The 21,639-nt window shown below is 34.1% G+C and overlaps 1 protein-coding gene across 1 annotated transcript in view; it reads left to right on the top strand.

The window, feature by feature from the left end:
* The window catches only part of CFAP47 (cilia and flagella associated protein 47), a 299,411-nt gene that overhangs the window by 107,519 nt on the left and 170,253 nt on the right, over window positions 1–21,639 (top strand). The window contains 4 exon segments of the mRNA XM_060086541.1: window positions 1,310–1,422; window positions 2,514–2,604; window positions 6,817–6,905; window positions 18,746–18,832. Coding sequence (XP_059942524.1) covers window positions 1,310–1,422; window positions 2,514–2,604; window positions 6,817–6,905; window positions 18,746–18,832 — 380 coding nt within the window.

Genomic DNA, 21,639 nt, shown 5'->3' with positions numbered 1-21,639 from the left:
CTTTCTTTCCTTGAACAGCTTTCCCTTCTCCCCATCTACCACTCACATGACCCCTACATGAAATCCTGGAGTTGGGTGGAATAATCTGACCACAGATGGGCCCTATGCCTTTGCATCATTTATTTGTTTATTTATTTTTATATAAATTTATTTGTGTGTGTGTGTATGTGTATGACATAATGAGAATGAGTAGCTTTCTTCAGATCTCAGGGCTGGTTATGGAAGTTCCAGGTATAAACCAGTAACAGTTCATAGTACATCTACTATTATTTTCAACATTTCCTTCCAGAAAATGGAAATTAGCTCTCTGTGACTTAAGATCACTAGATCTGTTAATTAATACTTTAAATGCACACATACATACATAAAAAATAAGACACTAGAGGAGTCTTGCCTCGATTGTTACTGAGATCTGTAAACAGGTAAGCAACATGAGAGCCCCAAATTTGAGGGTAAACAAAGGGTAGAAACTCTTCGGCAACAACATACTTGTCTTGGTGGTTACCAAAGTTCTTATTGAAATATAAAAGTAGTTAATTTATCTTTCAACAGATGTCCACCATATTCTATCTATGACTATAGTTCCTGGACTGCCTAAGTGCTGTCACCTTTTCCTTACTCTAATTTGGCCAACCATTCACTTCCCTCAGGTCTTCTCCATCCTCTGGGTCAGTACTTTCCATGATAACTCTGTGTCGTTCTAATGTGTATATTTTTTAATCCCCATTATATTCTGCATAAACACTTATATACTCACATTTTTCATGAAATGCTCTCCAAAAATGAAGTAACTCATTCTCGAATATTCTCCATATCTTGGCATCAGGAAGGAAAGGACAGCCAACCCTTAGCTCTACTACCACTTCTAAATGAGGCCACCATTGTTTTCAGCCTGGACCTCTGATACTAAACCTACACTCCTTATAATGCTTTCTACACTGAGCAGCCAGAGTAACCTTCTTGTAAATTGGATTATATAAGTTCTCTGTTTCAAATTCTTTAAAGATTTCCCTTTGCAGTACAATTAAAATCCAAGTTGCTAACTTTGGATTTCAAATCTTGAATGATCAGGTGTTCTTACATCTGTCATTTCCTTGACTGATAGCTCTTTCTCCCTGCCCACTTCTGGAAAAAAATCAATAATACACACACACACTATCTTTGAACACAAATTCTGCTTTCTTCCAGTTACTACACTAGGAGTAAGTATTTTCATGATTAAAATATTTAACTCTTTGATAAAAATAAGAAATGTTAAGTTGTATATTTTTAAAATTCAGGATCTCATTTATACTCTTCTTCAACATAGATTCTACTGAAAAATTCAAGCTTGAAAAACTTAGTGTATAATGTTACAATTATCGGAAGAGATGCCACTGACTTCTCCCTCTCCCAAGGGAAGGTTGTGACAGTTTCTCCAAAGTAAGTGTTTTTTTTCTTTTAATTTTGCTTCACTGAGCATATCAACCCTAGAGATTTAATGTGTGTAATGATTACAAAAGAGTGAGCTGGATTTGTTTTTTTTTTAAATAAATTTATTTATTTTATTTATTTATTTAATTTTGGCTGAGTTGGGTCTTCATTGCTGCTCGAGAGCTTTCTTTAGTTGCGGAGAGCGGTGGCTACTCTTCATTGCGGTGCACAGGCTTCTTATTGCGGTGGCTTCTCTTGTTGTGGATCATGGGCTCTAGGCACGTGGGCTTCAGTAGTTGTGGCTCCCAGGCTCAGTAGTTGTGGCTCGCAGGCTCTAGAGTGCAGGCTCATTAGTTGTGGCACACGGGCTTAGTTGTTCCTCGGCATGTGGAATCTTCCCAGACCAGGGCTCGAACTGGTGTCTCCTGCATTGGCAGGTGGATTCTTAACCACTGTGCCACCAGGGAAGTCCCTGGATTTGTTTTTAACAGATATATATGTGTAATGAAAAGATCGCCACTGCTGATATAGATAAGTTATTCATATGTTACTGAGATTTCTCACCAATTTTGTTAAAACAGTTCTAACAATATAAAGCATTTGCTTTTTATATATGCATTTAATTTTAATTTATTTTGCATGCATATGGTCCATAGAGAATAGCCTCTAAGTTCTTTATGTACTACAGTCCCAGTCCAGGAAACTGGAACCAGTGTGTGCTAAATATATATATATATATAATATTTAGTTGTTTCTGATTATAAATGCACTTCATGCTCATTGTAAAAATTTAGAAACTATGAAAGAATGAAGAAAAATAAAAGTAAAGGCTAAAAATCCTACCTCAAAGATACCCCCAATGTTTCTATTTTTCTCTATCACTTCATTATCATTGTATATTTATGTATGGATATATACATACATGTACACTCCCAAATTGTGATGGTATTCTATATAGTCTCATTTTTATTTGATTCTGTTCACATGATACTTGTTTAATGTTTCAATTACTAACCATTCTCAAAAATAAGGAACAAATGAAACCCTCAGGGAATAGTCTTGAGAAATTAAATACGAGCATAATATATAATTCTTCCTAGATCAACAAATCCTACTTCATATATTAATGTGTTAATGATGGCAAATACTCTTATTACATATTACAACGATGATATGAGAATAGCTGTGTCAGTACCACAGGAGTTGACAGATTTGATAACCAGTAATGGACTTTAACCAGTGTTAAATTTTAGTCATTGTCTTTGTATTCAATTATTTTTTCCTTGTGCAAAGCAACAGACTATAACTGCTAATTATCTTTTTGGTTTTTGAACTATACCTTAACCTGAATTACTTTTCACATGTAGTCTTTATTACTTCTAATATATCAAACACAGAAATAACTGGAAATGGGAGCCAGCTTTAATTGTATTTAAAATACGAAGAAACCCAGTTGCAGTAGTACATTTGACTTGTGTCATTAGCCTCTGTTCATTTTCTTCAGTTGCTGCTCCATGCTAAAGGAGTATATAATTTATAAAATCTGAATATTCATGGTTGAGACTATGTCCAGATTGAATTAAATATAACAAAAACAATTCTCCACTCACCTCTATCTATATTATAAATCAAATCCCAGAATAAAACTCTTTGTAAAAACAGCCCATTCGTTTTCCAAGTTATATTTCTTATATGTCTGTTATAAAACACAACTTTGGTAATACAAATTCATTTGGACATTGTCACAGTACCATTTGTCTTCCCTCAGGACTTTGATAAATGATCTCTTCTCTGCCCTTCAAATAGGATGATACAAGTGAAAAGGATTAAAGTCCCCCCGACCCTTTGTTCACTCATAAACCTGATAGCCTCTTCCAGTATTTCAAAGTTCTCATGATGTGGAAATTCTTCCTAACAACCACACTAAACTTCTGATGTCTTAGCTTAAGACCATTTTTCTTGTTAGTTAAATTAACAATTAAATTTATAGTTTCTATTATAAATGTAAAACCTGTATACCTGCATTGTTGAAAATTTGCACTTAACAGAAAAGTATAAAGAGGAAAACAAAAATTGTCTAGAATTCCATCAGATAAACACATTTAATTTATTCATTTCTTTCCAGTCTTTTTATATGAACAAGTATGTGTTTATTATAGCATATGCATAATTAGATGTTTACAAAGTAAATGCATTATATATGTAAATATTAAAACAATATATGTTAAACATTTGTTATGTATGAAATCTATACAGCATACACTTTTATGTACCTTTTCATATTTAATCATTCTTGCGACCATACTAGTGTCCTCGTTTTACAAAAGAAGACATTGGGCACAGAGACATTAAATCATTTGCCCAATTTTCCCTGCTATTAAATGGTGAAATAGAGATTCAAAACCAGCCAATGTAAATCCAGAGTTAGTACTCTTATTAAACTAACACCTGCAATACTGTGTGTGTGTGTGTTTGTGTATATCATATTCATACAAAGCCCTTGGCATTCAGTGAAATGTGACTTTGACTATTTGTAAGAAATCCTGAAGATCCATGACATATAATTATATCATTTTTGTTTCTCTGGGAGCTGGTTTGTGAGAATATTTCACTTGGGTGAACGGAATTCCCATTAATTGCTCAGCAGTGCTTTTTTCTTTTTATTCACCATTGTACCTTTAATGGTCTGCATCAATACAGACATATTTATGAATATTAGCTTCTTGAGGTTTTTAACACATGCCAAGTGAATGTTAACTGACCATATATCCATGTACACTTATACATGTAATCATGAATATATGTATTCATATTTTGACCATATTGTACATGTACATATATTCTTGTTTTCAACTTCCTTATCTTTTTTTTTATCAAAATTTAATTTACATCTGCTTTAACAACTCAGATACAGAAGAGTTTAACATGCAAAGGAAATCCTTCTCCCCTCATATTCCCATCTCTAGAGATCCACTTCTTGAGTGCCTACTTTTAACTCTTTCAACTATGTCTAATTTTAGTTCTTCCAATGGTTACCTCCACAAATATAAATAATCTATATATCTTTGCCAGTATTTTTATTATGTCAACTTCAGAAATAATGTCTTGATATATAGCTATAATATTTGATGGTCTTGCTTACTTATTACTCTAGATGGATCACCCTCTCACCAAACATCACTAGTTTTATCCTCTGTTCATTACTGTTCTGAGAGTAAAAATGTGTTTTGTAAATATTTCTTTTGCAATCAGTGTACAAAGCATCTTTTGATTATTTTTTTAAGCTGAGAAAATAAATTCTAAAGAAGTGCGTAAAATCCTTCCTTCAAGTATACCACATTCTAGAGCACTTTACCTTTCATTCTTATTTGGACTGAATGCTTTCCAGACCTACTGAAGAGCTTAGTATTGGGCACTCTATATTTCTCTTTGGATAGAAACTAATATCCTTCTCTTTCTTAATGTACTCACTTATTTACTAAAAAACTTCCTTTATGAAACCTTCTAATAAAAAGTATGGGAGAGGTAAATTTCCTAAAATGTTTATTTTTAAGCATGTCTTTTGGCTACCCTTACACTTGATTTATATTTTGCTTGGTATATTTTTCCAAGATGAAAAGGTTTTTCCTCGTAACTCTTGAGATAATTGTTCCACTTCCTCATGGTATTCAGTATTTGTGATGGGAAAGTCTACTGTAATTCTGTTTTCCCACACCTCTGGACATTTTTAGGATCTTCCATTGTGTTGTGATATTGTTCCAGAATGCATCAAGGAGGGACTTTTTAAATTCACTATCTGGGTGCACAGTGAGTCTTTTAATTATGAACTTGTTTTTCATAAGCTCTGGAAAATTCTCTTAAATAATTTCTTTCATCATTCTCTCCCCTCCATTTTCATTGTGCTCATTTTCCAACCTTTAGTTGTTGGATACTACCTGTTAATTGGATCCTCTGTATATCCTATCTTATCACTCATCTTTTTCAGCTCATTGCTTTTTTCTCTCTTTATCAACAAGCCTTCTTTTCCAACTGTTTCCTTTAGGAGATAGATAGATAGATAGATAGGTGATCTCCTATATATATTTATAAGAATACTTTGTTTTGCATTGAGTATCTCTATTTCATAGCGTCCTGTTCTTAAACTGGAGTTATAATATCTTAATAAGCATCTCTGGTTTTTACATTCTGACTTTTACGTTCTCATCTATGACCTGTATTATTTTTATTTTCTTTGAGATCAGTCGGTATGTTTGTTTATCTTGGTCTCGGTGATATAAAAATATCTTTTTAGACTAAATAATTTAAAAGACTTTGGTTTTTACACATAGGGTTCAGAAAATATTTTATTTTCTTTAAAAAATCTGTAGGTTTATCATTATCAGATATTATATAATTATCTATGTGCACCATATCCTGTCTTAGATTCTGTCTGAATCATGATTAATAATGGCTCTTTCTGCCAGTTGTGGATTTAAATTCCCTGAGATATCATTTATATAGAAAAGATTAAACAGCTATACCAGCATATAAACAAACATTTCTGCATCTAACTTGATGACTAAATTTAGCTCTAATCATAGATTGACTGTCATAGAAGTGAAAGTATACTTTTAGAAAACCATTCTGTTTCTTTTTTTCCTCATTATTCTCATTGAGCCATCTGGGCACTGACATTGATGTGTCATATATTTATTTTCCATCCCATCCAAAAGCCATGTTGAAGTAGTTTATGAGGTACATGTAATATCAAGGAGACTTTTTTAAAATGAGGGGGAGGCAATTGGAACAAAAAGAAAATAAAAGATAAGAAAATTAAGATAAAGTCCATAATTATGATACGCATCTGGAGACAGAAGGCACTTACCTGAAAAAGACAACCCACTTGATTCTGAAATTTGTAACATGCTCAGGAAGGAATACTGGTCATTTCCATGCTTAAATATGACTACAAAATTTATAAAAGAAATATCTATACTCAGGAGAAGCTCAAATCTTGATGGTCCTAAAACCAGCTGTTGGCTTCATAAAAAGGATACTCTATTTTAAAATGTTTCATAAAACTTAAGTATAGTTCCATAAATTTATTTACTAAGTGCATGTTATTTAGCTTATGGTCATTCATTTTTTTTTTTTTGCGGTACGCAGGCCGCTCACTGTTGTGGCCTCTCCTGTTGTGGAGCATAGGCTCCGGATGTGCAGACTCAGCAGCCATGGCTCACGGGCCCAGCCGCTCCGCGGCATGTGGGATCTTCCCAGACCAGACACGAACCCGTGTCCCCTGCATTGGCAGGCGGACTCTCAACCACTGCGCCACCAGGGAAGCCCAAGTTTGTTTTTTATAATTAAGGATATTATTTTTTGTTATTATCATATTGTATGTTTTATTTATTTTTTTTACCTTAGGCAACTATAAAATGCAAATCTCCATGTTATAAATGGAAAGAAATCACTGTGAATGTTAAAAATCCCTTCCACGCTGCTGGGGACTTCAGGTAAGTTATTGTTGTGACATAAATTCATTGCAATTAGCCATATTGAATCTTAAGAGAAGTATGTAATTTTCTTCAACATGAACTGTTTTGAGGAGAAATTTTATATATTTACATTGCTATAAATTTATAAGCATCATCAGGTAAAATAGAACAAATAATGAAGGTAAATCAGTTTTCCTTGAAATGCTATTTGATCTCTACAAAGCTAAGGCTGATCATATCAAATTTATGAATTTTGTCTCTAAGCTTTCTGTTTATTGAGATTTACAGTTCTTTCATTTTTTAAAATTTATAATTAATAGACTTTTTAACTTCTAATTTTATCCTATCTGTTAATTTCCAAAAGTGAAATGTTGATTCAAGCGGAAAATTTATTTTTACCTAAAGCATCATGATTAATTAAAACTGCACATTAAACGTGCATTTGTGCATCTTGAGATTTAGCAACAATAACAACAGCATATATTTGAAATTAAAAGACAATAAATTGCTTAAGTATTATTTAAGGTCACAAGTAGAAAAATATCTTTCTATAAATTTACATATAAATTTACCTTATGTATCGATTAAATTATGAACTCTGTTTCCACCAGCTTTAAAAATCAGCTCCTTACAGCAGTACTTGTGTTGAGACTAGAAGTTGTATGTATGCTTATTATTTTAGTAGTTGATAATTTCCAGTTTTTAAATCACTATATGTCTAGGCTTTTGGTAATTTCTTATTAACAATGTCATTTATTGTTGACAAAACAAAAATTCTTTTTTTAAAACAGCTGGTGAATTTATGGTTCCCATGTTCAGTGAGGGAGAATTTTATTTACCTTAATTTTATTAAAGTGTTATATCAGAATGTAAGGAATAAAAAATACCAGAATATGTGGCATTAATCCAGTATTAAAATATGCCCTTAAATAAACCAAATGACTGCAGTTCTTCGGAGGAAATCAGGATCGAACATGTTTAGACTTATTCTAGTTGTAGAACTGAAAGTAAATCTCAAAGTTCCTGGAATTGGTAGAATATTATAATTGTATGTTTCTCAAAAAATTATAATATTTTATTGTTATTTTATGGTTTATCTCAGATTGAATTAAAATTGTTACTTCTTGTGAGGAATGCATGATTTGGTAGAGGACAAGATTGTTAATTGGGGACTTTTGACTCCTTCCTCTCTTATTTGAATGTGGCCCTCAAACTTAGGCAGTGGGCATATGAACTCAGAAATTTAAGGCCAATCATAAAATTTGTAAAATCAGTAATTTACCATAAACATATATTACTTTTAAAGATAAAATATAATAAAAGAGAATGAGTAAGGAAATTTAAAGCCAAATAATTCATATAGAGACTATTTTAATGTTATAAACAATATAACAATAAGTGACCTAGTCTTTCATATTACACTTACAAAAAATGATCAGAATTTGCTTATTATTAACAATCTCATATTAAATGTACTTTAAAGTAAAATTTTAAATTTCATATATTTTCAAAAAATTTATATGCAGCACAGTGATCAGATTTGATTCTACTTTGTCAAAATTTGATATTCTTTTTAACAAATAAGGTGACCCAGTCTAGATTAAAAAAAAAAATTATTGAGCTGTGGTTGATATGCAGTATTATATATTCTGGTATACAGTACAGTGATTCACAATTTTTAAAGGTAATGCTCCATTTATAGTTATTATAAAATATTGGTTCTATTCTCTTTGCTGTACAATATATCCTTGTAGCTTATTTATTTTATACATGGTAGTTTGCACTTCTTAATCCGCTATCCAGTCTAGATTTAACAGAAACAGGATTAGCTCCCACACCTCTGTGTACCAGATCAGTAGTTCTCAAATTCCTCTTTAGCAGGATGCAACTATTTTATGCTGTATAATTCTTTTTTTATGTGTTGTAAGATTTGGTTTAGTAGTATTTTGTTGAAAAGTTTGCATTTATAACCAAAGGATTTACTAGTGTAATTTTCTTTTCTTGTGATGTCTTTATCTGCTTTTTATATCATCAGTACTACCCTCAGAGAAAGATTTGGGAAATGGTCCTTTCCATTCTATTTTTGGGGAGAGTTTGTGAAGGATTGGTATTAATTCTTCTAATGTTTGGTAGAATTGAAGCCATCTGGGTCTGAGCTTTGCTTTGTGGAAACTTTATTTTATTACTAATTTCATCTCGTTATGGCATACTCAGATTTTCCATTTCTTCTTGAATCAGTTTGGTAGTTTGTGCCATTGTAGGAATTTATACATTTCCTCTAAATTATCTAAGTTGTTAGCATGGAAGTTTTCACAGTATTCCCTTATAATCCTTTTTTTTCCCCCTGTAAAGGCAGTAGTGATGCCCCTTCTTCCATCCCTTACTTTGATTTTTCTCTCCTTTATTCTTGATCAATCTAGGTAAAGATTTGTTAATTTTATTGATCTTTTGAAAGACCCTTCTTCTAGTTTCCTTGATATTTTCTATTGTTTATCTTTTTTTAAAAAAAAGTCTTATTTTGAGGTATATTTGATATGCAAAAAAACCCTATACTTTTAAGGTATACAATTTGATGAGCTTGGACATATGCATGTACCATGATACTATCACGACAATGAAGGCAATAAACATATCCATCACTTCCAAAAGTTTCCCTGTGTTCCTTTTCTCTCTCTTTTTTTTTTTCCTTTTTTGTGGTAAGAATTCTTAACATGAGAATTGCCCTCTTAACAAATGTTTTAGTGCACAATACCATATTGTTATTTATAGGCACTATGTTGCATAGAACATCTATAGTACTTATTCATCTTGCATAACTGAAACTTGATACAACAACTCCCATTTCATCCTCTTCCCAGCCCCTAACAACCACCACTCTACTCTCTGCTTTTTGAGTTTGACTATTTTAGATACCTCATGTAAATAGTAACTTAATTCCACTGAGATTCACAAAGTGTTACTCTTATATAGCTCTATTCCCTTCCCCCTATTTTGTGTTTCTTTTGGTCATATGTATTATATCAATAATGTTACAATAATCAGTAATATTACATAATATTTATGAATATTTCTTTTTATTTATTTTGTGTATTTTTTATGATTTTAAGAAAACAGAGAGAAAAAAGGACAGTATATCAATTTGCTAGGGCTGCCAGCACAAAATACCGTAAGACTGGGTGGCTTAAACAACAGAAATTTATTTCTCACAGTTCTTGAGGCTAGAAGTCCAAGATCAAGGTGCTGGCAGATTAGGTTTCTTCTGAGGCCTCTCTCTTTGGCTCACAGATGGCCACCTTCTTTCTGTGTCTTCACATGGTCTTTTCTCTCTGTGTGTGCATGCCTGGTGTCTCTTTGTATGTCCACGTTTCCTCTTACAAGAACACCAATCAGGATGAATTAGGGCCCACCCTAATGGACTCATTTTAACTTAATCACCTTTAAAGGCCCTATCTCCAACTATAGTCACATTGTGAGGTACTAGGGGTTAAGGCTTCAACATACGAAGTTTGCGGGGGGGGCACAGTTCAATTCATAACAGAAAGTACATATTTATAGTCTTCATTATATTAATCTTCTTATTTATCATTTTTGTTTTTCTTTAATTGTTCTTATAGATTCATGCTACCTTCTGGAATGATTTCCATAGCCCAGTCCCACTTTGCTCTCACCCACCTCACTCCTTCCTTCCTTCCTTCCCTCTCTCCCTCCCTCCCTTCCTTCCTCTCTTTCACAGAAAAACAAATGTATCATTTAATAAACTATTATAAGGTAAACACTCTTGTATCTGAGTCAAGAAATAGGACTTTGTCAACCATCCCCAAATCTCCTCTTTCTTTCTTGAATAAACTGCTATCTTGACTTTCATGGTAATCAAGGAAGTGACACACACAAGTGTGAATTTCTGGGCACTGGAGTTTACTCTTGCTGATTAAAAAAAAATCATGTGCCTTTTAAATGATTTACAGGTTCCTCCTCCATTTCTTTCTTTTCCTTACAATCATCAGTTGAAGAACATGAGCTGATTGAGCTGCAGTTTCCCATGTCTGGATTTTGCTGATTTCATGTTTATGGTATAGGTTCACATGTTCTTTTTTCAGTTGTATATTTTGTAAATTCACAGCTGAATACAGAGGAATGATTAGACTCAGGTTCAGTTGCTTTGGCATGATTAAAGGAAATGACATTCTTTCTTTAGGAAGCATATAATATCTTGTCTCTTTTTGGAATGTTAGTAGCCATTGATACTCAGTGGGTACCTCCATTATTTGTGAGTGGTTACAAAATGGTGATATTCCATTTCTATCATTTATGAAATGTATTAGTTGGAATATTTTTACAAAGAGAACATCTTCTCATCTCTTTGGTTATCCAGTGGTACAGTTCATATAAGAAAAGTAAAATAAATGTTTAATTTTTTCCCTTTATTTTTCTTCTTTTTACCTTTTGACCCCCTTCACCCATTTATCCCACGCACCCCATCCCCCAGGTCTGGCATCCACCAGTCTGTTCTCCATATCTATGAGCCTGTTTTTTTCAAGATTCTACATATGAGAGAGAGATTATATTGTATTGTCTTCTTCTGTCTGACTTATTTTACTTAATGACCTTGAGATCCATCATGGTTTTGCAAATGGCAATATTTCATTGTTTGTTATGGCTGAGTAATATTTCATTGTATATATACACCACAATTTCTTTATCCATTCATCTGTCAATGGACACTTAGGTTGTTTCCATATCTTAACAATTGTAAATAATGCTGTAGTGAACATGGAAGTGCATGTATCTTTTAGAGTTAGTGTTTTTGTTTTCTTTAGATAAATACCTAGAAGTGGAATTGCTGGATCATACGCTAGTTCTATTTTTAATTGTTTGAGGACCCTCTAAACTATTTTCCATAGTGGCTGCACCCATTTACATTCCCACCAACAGTGCAGAAAGGTTCCTTTTTCTCCACAACCTCACCAACACTTATTACTTCTTGTCTTTTTGATAATAGCCATTTTAACAGGTATAAGATATATCTCATTGTGGTTTGGGTTTGCATTTCCCTCATGATTAATGATGTTAAGGATTTTTTCATGTGCCAGTTGGCCATCTGTCTGCCTTCTTTAGAAAAATGTGTATTCAGATCTTCTGCCCATTTTTTAATCAGATTGTTTGGATTTTTGCGAGTTAGATATTGGGTTTTTTATATTTTGGATATTAGCCCCTTATCAGATATTTGATTTGCAAATATTTTCTCCAGTTCATTAGGTTACCTTTATATTTTGTTGATGATTTCCTTTACTGTGCAGAAGCTTTATTTCAGTTTGATGTAGTCCCATTTGTTTATTTTTGCTTTTGTTGCTTTTCCTTTTGGTGTCAGATTCAAAATATCACTAAGACCTATATCAAGGAGTTTACATAAACCTGTGTTTTCTTCTAGGAGTTTTATGCTTTTAAGTCTTATGTTCAAGTCTTTAATCTATTTTGAGTTAATTTTTGTGTATGGTGTAAAATAGTGATCTAGTTTCATTCTTTTGCATGTGGCTGACCAGTTTTCACAGAACCACTTACTGAAGAGACTGTCAGTACTGCATTGTATATTCTTGGCTCCTTTGTTGTAAATAATTGACCATATAAGTGTGGATTTATTTCTGGGCTCTCCATTCTTTTCCATTGATCTATGTGTCTGTCTTTATGCAAATACCATACTGTTTTAATTACTCTAGCTTTGTATTGTTTGAAATTGGGGAGTGTGACACAGCTATGTTCACCCATCTCATTTTTCAAATGATTTTTCTTTTCCTTTCTCTTTCTCCTCTCTTTCTGTTAATTTCATTAAACATGTGTTGGTCCATTTAAGTGTGTACCATATATATGTGTCTGTTTATTTTTCTTTTTCTCTGTTTTCAGACTGCATAATCTCTATTAATCTTGAAGTTTGTTAATTCTTTTTTCCCTGCCAATTCAAATCTCTTGAGCCCCTCTAGTGATTTTTTTATATCTGTTATTGTTGTTTCCAAATCCACAATTTCCATTTGGTTCTTTATTAATTTCATTCTATTTTGATATTCTCTATTTGATGTTACATTGTCATCATGCCTTCCTTTACTTCTGTAGTCATAGTTTCCTTCGTTTTTGAAGACATTTACAATGGCTATTTTGAATTACTGTTCTGTTAAATATGGTAGCTGATCACTCTAACAGGCAGTTTTTCTTGCATGCCTCTTTTATTGTTTCTTTGCTTGTTTCATAATTGTTATGTTGGAAACTGGACGTTTTTGAAAATATATTGAGTTCTGGTCCCACTTCCCACAGGATTGTTAATGTTGTTTGGTTGTTTGTTTACTGAGTAGCTGGCTTATTTTAGTGATGTCTACTCCCCATCCCCCCCACCAAAAAAAAACCCCACATACATAGTGTGAACCTTCTAATGTTGCTTCTAGGGGATACAGCCTTGGGTATGCTCACAGTCACTCTGGGTTAACAGTGGTTTTGGCAGGGCTTTCTTTGACTCTCTGTGTCTCTGTCCACACCTAGCTATTAAATTCCCCTAATTACAGTTCTATGGAAGGCATAAATTGCTCCTCAGGCCAATTCAATCAAATCCAGCTCATTTGAAATAATAATTCATTAGGTCAGTGTTTGAGATTTATTCTGTCCCCAGGAGGGCTCCTCCCAGTGGTCTCTTGCCCCAGGTTTCTCCAACAAACTAGCAGGGATCCTCCCAATTGCCTTTCACTACAACTGCACTATTTTTTTTTTTTTTTGGCTGTATTGGGTCTTCATTGCTGCACGCAGGCTTTCTCTAGTTGAGATGAGCAGGGGCTACTTTTTGTTGTGGTGCATGGGCTTCTCATTGTGGTGTCTTCTGTTGTTGTGGAGCATGGGTTCTAGAGCGCAGGCTCAGTAGTTGTGGCACATGGGCTTAGTTGCTCCGTGGCATGTGGGATCTTCCTGGACCAGGGCTCAAACCCGTGTCGCCTGCATTGGCAGGTGGATTCTTAACCACTGTGCCACCAGGGAAGCTCCAACTGAACTATTTTTAAGGGTACCCTTGATCTTCACGTTTTTGAAAATGGAATCAGTTCCTTTGTGAAGAGATTAAGAACTATATGCTTTAAGGTCAGCTTCTCCCTCTAGGCAAAATCTCTGAGCCACGGCTCTCTTGGTGGAACTGGGGACAGTGGTACACTTTTCTTGGAGAATCAGTCCCACATTAGGAGCTGAGTGCTAGGTGGGATGGGGGACAGTAGCTTCAGGTCTTCCTGGCTTGCTTCTTCCAGCATAGATCCACCACTTTATAAGGTAGGGCAATGGCAGTTTCACATCCATGTAGAGCCTGTGGTCCATGATTTGGTGCTGGGCAGAAGGGAGCCCCTTGGCTCCTCTCAGCTGCATTTGCCCAGAACTTAGCCTCAGCAACATGTACTTGGGGCAGGATGAGAAATGTGGATGTCACACATCTCTCAGAAAGATAGTTCTTTATCTGGGAGCTAGGGAGGAATGAGCCCTATATTCTTAGCTGTACTAGTCTGGAGTAGAGTTTATGTCGTAATTGGGTGAGGAAGGAGGAGGAAGAGAGTGGTCGTGGTTCAGATGCCACAGACTGCATCTTTTCTTACTGAATTTAGTAAATATTACTGAAGAGGTGTGTGGGTTTTTTTTTGCTATATGCCCTCAAGATCACTTCAAGAGAGTTTATATAGTTGATTTTTATATTTTAACTCATTTCCCTGGTAAGTAGTCCATGGAGCTCTCATGCTGTCATGCTGGAACAATGTTTGCTTTAAGTTCTATTTTGTCTGTTATTAGTATAGCCACTCCAGTTCTCTTTTTTTTTTTTTTTTAACTGTTTGCATGGTATTTTTTGTTTGTTTGTTTGTTTGTTTAATTCTTTTGTTCCCAGTCTGTTTGTGTCTTTGAACCAATGTTTGTCTTTTTTCTAAGCTATTTTTTCCATTTTGTCAATATCTGCCTTTTGATTAGAGTGTTAATCCCTTTACAATTAATGTAATCTCTGATACAGTAGGGTTTATGTCTGCCATTTTGATACTTGTTTTCTATAAGTCCTGTGTCTTTGTTCATCTGTTTCTTTATTACTGCTTGATTTTGTTTTAAATATTTACTTTTAGTGTGCCTTTTAAAATTTTTGTTTCTTTTACTGGATGTTTTCTTAGTTTTTTTTCTCAGTAGTTATCCTGAAGATTATAATTAGCACCCTAATTTAAAATAATCTAGCTCAGATTGATACCAGTTTAATTTCAGTAGAATTCAGAAACTTTGCTTCAGTGTATCTCCTTTTCCTAGTCTCTTGTTAGTGCTATTATTGTTATACCCATTACATCTTTATAAGTTATAAGCCCATAAAACAGTTTTACATTTATTGTCTTACACTGTTTTATTTTAAATCAGAAAGGTGAACAAAAAGGATTGCAAATAAAGTACATTTATAGCCTATTTGTTTTATGTATTTACCTATGTAGTTACCTTTACCCTATGCTTTTTATTTCATCATGTGGTTTAGAGTTAACTTCTAGTGTTCTTTTACTTTAGCCTGAGGAAATTCTGCTAGTATTTCTTGTAGGGTAGGTCTGTTAGCAATGAATTCTTTCATTTTTTTGTTTGTTTGGTAATATCTTAATTTTTCCCTAATTTTTGAAGGATAGTTTTGCTGTATATAGTATTCCTTATTGATAGTCTTCTTTCAGCATACTGTATATACATCATCCCATTGCATTCTGTTCTTTAGGGTTTAAATGGGAATTCTATTGTTAATCTTACTGAGGAGCAACATAGGTATTGAGTCAATTTTGTTCTGCTTCTTACTGTGTCTGGGCCTTTCAATGACTTAACTCTTATTGTCTAGCTATGGATCACCTTGGGTTTATCTTGCATAGAATTTTTTGTACTTCTTAGATGTATAAATTAATACTTTTCATCAAATTTGGGAAGTTTTCATTTATTTCTTCACAGTTTCTGTCTGCCTCTTTTTCTCTTTTCAGGATTCTGATTAGGCTTATGTTTGTCTGTTTGAAGGTTTCCCACAGTTCTCTGAGGCTCTGTTAATTTTTCTTCATTCTTTTCTCTTTCCAGTCTTTAGAATTAATCATTTTACTTGACCTATCTTCAAGTGTACTGGTCCTTTTGCCACCTCAAACCTGCATTTGAGTCCTTCTAGTGCTTTTTTATTTCAGGTATTGTACTTTCTAAGTCCAGAATTTATAATTAGTTCTTTTGTATAATATCTCTTTATTGATATTCTTTACTAATTGTCTCCATAAGTGGGGTTGAAGGTCTTTGACATATTTTGGGTCTCTACTAAGCTGTGGCGACTCTGCCTATGGGCATCTTGTCCCCAGATCTTCCTTTTATGTTTTGTCAGGCTGTTATTTGATCCAATTGCTGTTGCAGCCTCAATTATCAGTAGCATAATTGCTACTGATTGTTTTCAACTAACATCTTGGGGGATAGGTGTTTTTCTTTGAGTCAGTTTGATTAAAGACAACACCTTGCATATTGAGCTCTTCTAGGGAACTGTGAGATGGGTTACACAGGAACAATGATCAGGGATGGGACTTTTTTGAAGAGCTCCAGTCTCAGTCTGTTCCCTCCTGTGGCTGCAAGCCTGAGCATTTTTTACAACTACCTTGGTTGCAAGGTTGTTAGTTTTCAAGGCTACTATAGTGCTATGGAAAGGTGGAGGGAGAGTTACAACATAAAAGTTACAAGGCCACAAACTCTACTGTTCTTGCCAAGGTTTGGCAGCTTTTCTTGAATAAACACTACTTAGATTGCTGCAGGCCTTTCTTTAGTGAACTAGAATTCTGAAAAAGTTAATTTGGACAAATTTTTGCAGTGTTTTTGTTGCTTTTATACAGTAGTGAATATATGGTCATTCTAAACCATTCCCTGCTTTTCTTTTTCTGGTGGCCTGGTTTTATTATTTAAAATATTTGGGGTTTTTTTTGTTTTAGATTAGACTCGTGCTTCTCAAAATGTCATCCTTGAGTCAGCAAAATCAACATCACCTGGGGGCTTATTAGAAAAACACTCTCAGGCCCACTCCAATCCAATTGAGTTAGAATCTGCGTTTAACATCTCCAGAGTATTTGTTTGTGCATTAATGTTGGAGCAGTGCTGGTCTAAGTCAAGATTACTCAGAGTTTAATCCATAGACAGGCTATTTTAAAAACACCTGGAGATCTTGTTTTAAATGGAACCCATGCCAGACTAAGTCAGAATTCATGCAAATAGAAGCTTGGGAATCTGCATTTTGAACAAGCACTCCAGATAATAGTAATGCACATTGAAGTGTGAGAACCACTGATTTAGAAACTGCAGTAATGAAACAGGATCTTTTTCCATTTTAATGACAGTTTATATTTCATTTTACAATTAATATGTCTATTTTGAGGAAAGCAGGTTCATTGTAATTAAGCAGGGACTTTTCAAACAGAAGCATACAGATGCCATTTTATCTCAAAATGGTACATGTATAGTATATGAAAAATCTAATATTTGTTATAGTGGTTTAGTTTTTTATTTGTGTGTCAAGTGATATTATCCGTGTGATTGTTTTTTAGCCAGAACAAATTATCACCAAAATAAATTGCCCAATGATTCACCATGGATTTATAGAAATAAAAGGAAACATTTTGGTTTTTGCCTCATAATTTTATGATATTTAAATGAGAATTTAGTGTATGACTTTACATTTAAATTGCTCTCTGGAGAGGAATTATTCCTACATTTGCTTAACTGTAACTTTACAGTGATATAAGCAAGTCTGCTAGTTTGATACATAGCTTGCATTGTTCATAGTTTACATTTTATTACAGTTAATTTTGTCTGTTTAAAACTTTTTATTATTTAATATTTATAAAATTCCTTACAACCCTTATATGAAGGCACCAGAAATATCAAGTTAAAACAAAAGGACAAAAACTGATGTCAACATTCAAATGTTAGGATATATAAATGTGTTGCAGTTTAGTTCGTATATGTGTGTTTGTGAATGTGTGTGTGTTTTAAGACTAAAACATTTGATTAATTTTATTACTGATCTGTTTTTCATTGTAAAGCTAGTATTGTGAGATATTAATAACTGTTACATAATAAAAAAGGTTTCCTTTAACAAATCAAGTTTGGATAAATCTGTTCTTAACAATATTATACAGATTCTGTTCAACTCTGCAGGAGGGATTAGGCATTCCTGACATGACTCTTCATGATATCTTTCACGTGCTGCTAGAGTATCATTTCTCTACATTGTGGGGGGCTGAGAGGATAACATATTCATGTTTGTACTTTCCAGTACCTAGTCCCACACCTAACACATAATGGAGTCTCCAAAACTGTTTCTTGAAGGAATGAGCATTATTATATAGGAAGGGCGGAATTTCTATGTGATTCCAGATGATGGCATAATTATTAATGCACTGATTTAACTAGGTACCCAAATCTCATGTCCACTCCTGAAAGAAACGTTTCTCTTTTCTGGAAATAGGATTAGAAATTATTAATTGTGTATAGCTCTGACAGTGTATTAAGGCCAGTGTGTAATTTCCTCTTTCTTTCTGGAATATAATTTGGGTGGTCATTTTTGCTCTAAATTTCCTAGTTACGAGAATTCAGTGTTGACTTTCCATATAAAAATAGCATTTTTTACCTATTTCCATTCCAGATCTTTTCTTTCTAGCATATGTTTTGAGTTGCAGAATGAGAGCACATGGACTTTTTGAATTGTAATTTATTCTGATTCTAATTATAGTTTATGTATGATGGAAAATAATTTAAAAGAAGAATGTTTTGTGGTCATCTGAAATTTGTTACAGTAGAATTCAAAATAATCCTTTTTTCATTTATTTTAGTGTCATTTTTGTGGAATCCTCAACTTTTATCTCTTTGCCATCCCAATTAACTGAAGTTGGAGAATTTGTTGACCACATGAATGATGGGTAAATGTCTATATATTTTATGCTCATAATTATCTGAGGCAAATTTCTGAGAAATTAGCATTCAAGTAAACTTGTTATATAATTACACAGTAGTTTTCATTTATTTGAAATATTTAATTTATATTATATATATAATTTATATTATTCACACTTATTCTCTTTATATATTTCTAGGTTTATGTGCATGAAAATTGAATACATATGCACTTTATTAAATGCAGTGGATTCTCATTATTCATGGTAGTTATGTTCTATAAAGTTGCCATAAACACTCAATTAGTGAATATTGCACCATTACTCCGAGGAGAAGTATATATAACCACATAGATTATAATTGTAAATCCTAAAAACAACCTATCCTGGTAGATTCCACTTTTTTTACTTTACACAGAGAAAATGAAGTTCAAAAGTGTTAAATGACTTGCCTGAGGCAGTCCCACTAACAGGTACAAGAGAAGGGTTTTAAACCCTGTCCTCCTGACCTCAGAGCTAGAGTGGCTTGTGCTTCTTTTTTTTTAAAATTTATTTATTATTTATTTGTTTTATTTTTGGCTGCATTGGGTCTTCATTGCTGCGCGCGGGCTTTTTCTTTCGTTGCGGTGAGCAGGGGCTACTCTTCGTTGCGGTGCGCGGGCTTTCTTATTTCGGTGGCTTCTCTTGCTGCAGAGCACAGGCTCTAGCGCATGGGCTTCAGTAGTCATGGCTCTCAGGCTCTAGAGTGCAGTCTCAGTAGTTGTAGTGCACGGGCTTAGTTGCTCCGCAGCATGTGGGATCTTCCTGGACCAGGGATTGAACCCGTGTCCCTGCATTGTCACGTGGATTCTTAACCACTGAGCTGCCAGGGAAGTCCCTCGGCTTGCACTTCTGTACTTGTGTACTACCCCCTACTGTCTCCATCCTCTGCTTATCTATGCTGGAAAACTGAAATAGAAAAGCCCAATATCACCTTATTTGACCTCAGCTGGGAACTTGTGTGACCAGCTACTGGAACTTTCCACCATTCTGCACATGCCTGCGAACAATTGTGGAAGTGCCATGAGTATTGATTTGTAGGTTACAAATCAATTTTAGTGAGGAGGTGAATTTGCAAATACGGAGTTGGTGGATAATGAGGATTGACTGTATTTAAGCTTATTTGACCCATGTTATGAAGTCTGTATTTAGTTTAGAAAGGAACTTTAACTTCTCAATAGAGAAGAAGAATTTTTTAAAGTTAGATTGCCTCGTATGTCTCATCTGTTTTAAACTATAAAATAGCTATTTAAAGTGAAGTAGAATAAAACAATGTTATAAAGGTTGAAGAAAGTCAGGCAGAAACAAAATAATGCAGGTTTCTATTATAGAAGTGCACATGACCGTTACTACTGTGTCGTTAGTTTATTTTATACCACTGTCTCTGTGTAATGCTTGACAGCATCAGTGTCATCCTTTTAGCTGGAAAAACATTCCAAGAGGCAAGGATTTGGCAGTGTTGATACATTGAGCTATAAGGCAACATTATAGATATCATAGGAATGGAGTATTGTAGGCATTTATGTTAATTTCTTTGTAGTGTGAAATTCTAGTATTGCCAAAAAAACTTCGGTAAACAGTTCTCCTGGATTTTTTTTTCAGTCCCTTGCTTCTTGATCAAGAAGTTGCTTTGTGGTCACAGATTTTGCCTGAATGGCTTTGAAACAATTTCTTCACATTAATTGCAAATAATTTATAGTATCACATAATTAAACTAGAGTCAAATCTCAAAGAAATGCTGTAGGTATCTGTGAGCAGAAGTAACTCAAAGTGGATCTGTTTAATGAAGAGCAAGAATAATGAGCCTACCTTCATAATTTGGAACATAATATGGAAATTCTGTATCCAGATTTTAATATGATTTTTCTTCATGCAATGTTCTGAAATGGTTTTAGTTAGACCCAAAGTTCCAGAATTATTGAAACCATAGAATCTCAAACTACAAGTAAAGATATCTTTTTAAGTCATGCCTTTCAAATCAAAAACAAAGTAGAGTCAACAAGTATGAAAGCATTTGTAATTTAATTTAGGAAAGGAAGGAAACTTTGGAAGTACTCATGCAAAATAAATCCCAATTCAGCATGAAGTATCGCTTGAGAAGTGTGTCTACCACAGTCTCAAACTTTATTGATCATTATTTCTCATATAGTCTCTTCCATTTGTATTTATAATACTATACTGTCTTAGTTCTTCTCTCAAGTCTTCCTGTGAGGAAAGAAACATAAAGATGCAGTGACATTGAGTGTTGGGTCGGGGAGAAAATAGAGTAGTCAGGCTTTGGCAGATTATCTCTCAAAGAAAAATTCAGAGCCATTAATTTAAAGGATCACAGATTTACTCCTGTGCACCTCTGTAAAGACTGTCTCCCAGTGCTTTGTGACCGCCTGGAGGGTGGGAGGGAGGGAGACGCAAGAGGGAAGGGCTATGGGAACAGATGTATGTGTATAACTGATTCACTTTGTTATAAAGCAGAAACTAACACACACACACACACACACACACACACACACAGACTGTCTCCCAGATCAAAGGCAAGGGTGAGACAAAGGCAAAAGCCACACAGTTCCTCAAGGAAAAGGGCTGCTCCTTGGTATGTCATTTCAGCATTGACATGGATTGAATACTGAGCCCCAAATCCATATGTTGAGTTGTGATAGAATAGTCTCAAGTTCACTAAAAAGTTTGCTTTTCTGACAATTCTGAACAGATTTATTAGAAGCATTGCTGTGGCTCCTTCTTTCTAGGGTCCTGACTGCTTTCTGTGTAACACCTCCAGGCTCCGGTTCATGTAACAG

This window comes from Mesoplodon densirostris, chromosome X, assembly GCF_025265405.1.
Source record: "Mesoplodon densirostris isolate mMesDen1 chromosome X, mMesDen1 primary haplotype, whole genome shotgun sequence".
NCBI classification, from domain to species: domain Eukaryota; kingdom Metazoa; phylum Chordata; class Mammalia; order Artiodactyla; family Ziphiidae; genus Mesoplodon; species Mesoplodon densirostris.
The sequence above is the reverse complement of the archived record's forward strand: the minus strand, read 5'-3'. Positions and strand labels throughout refer to the sequence as shown.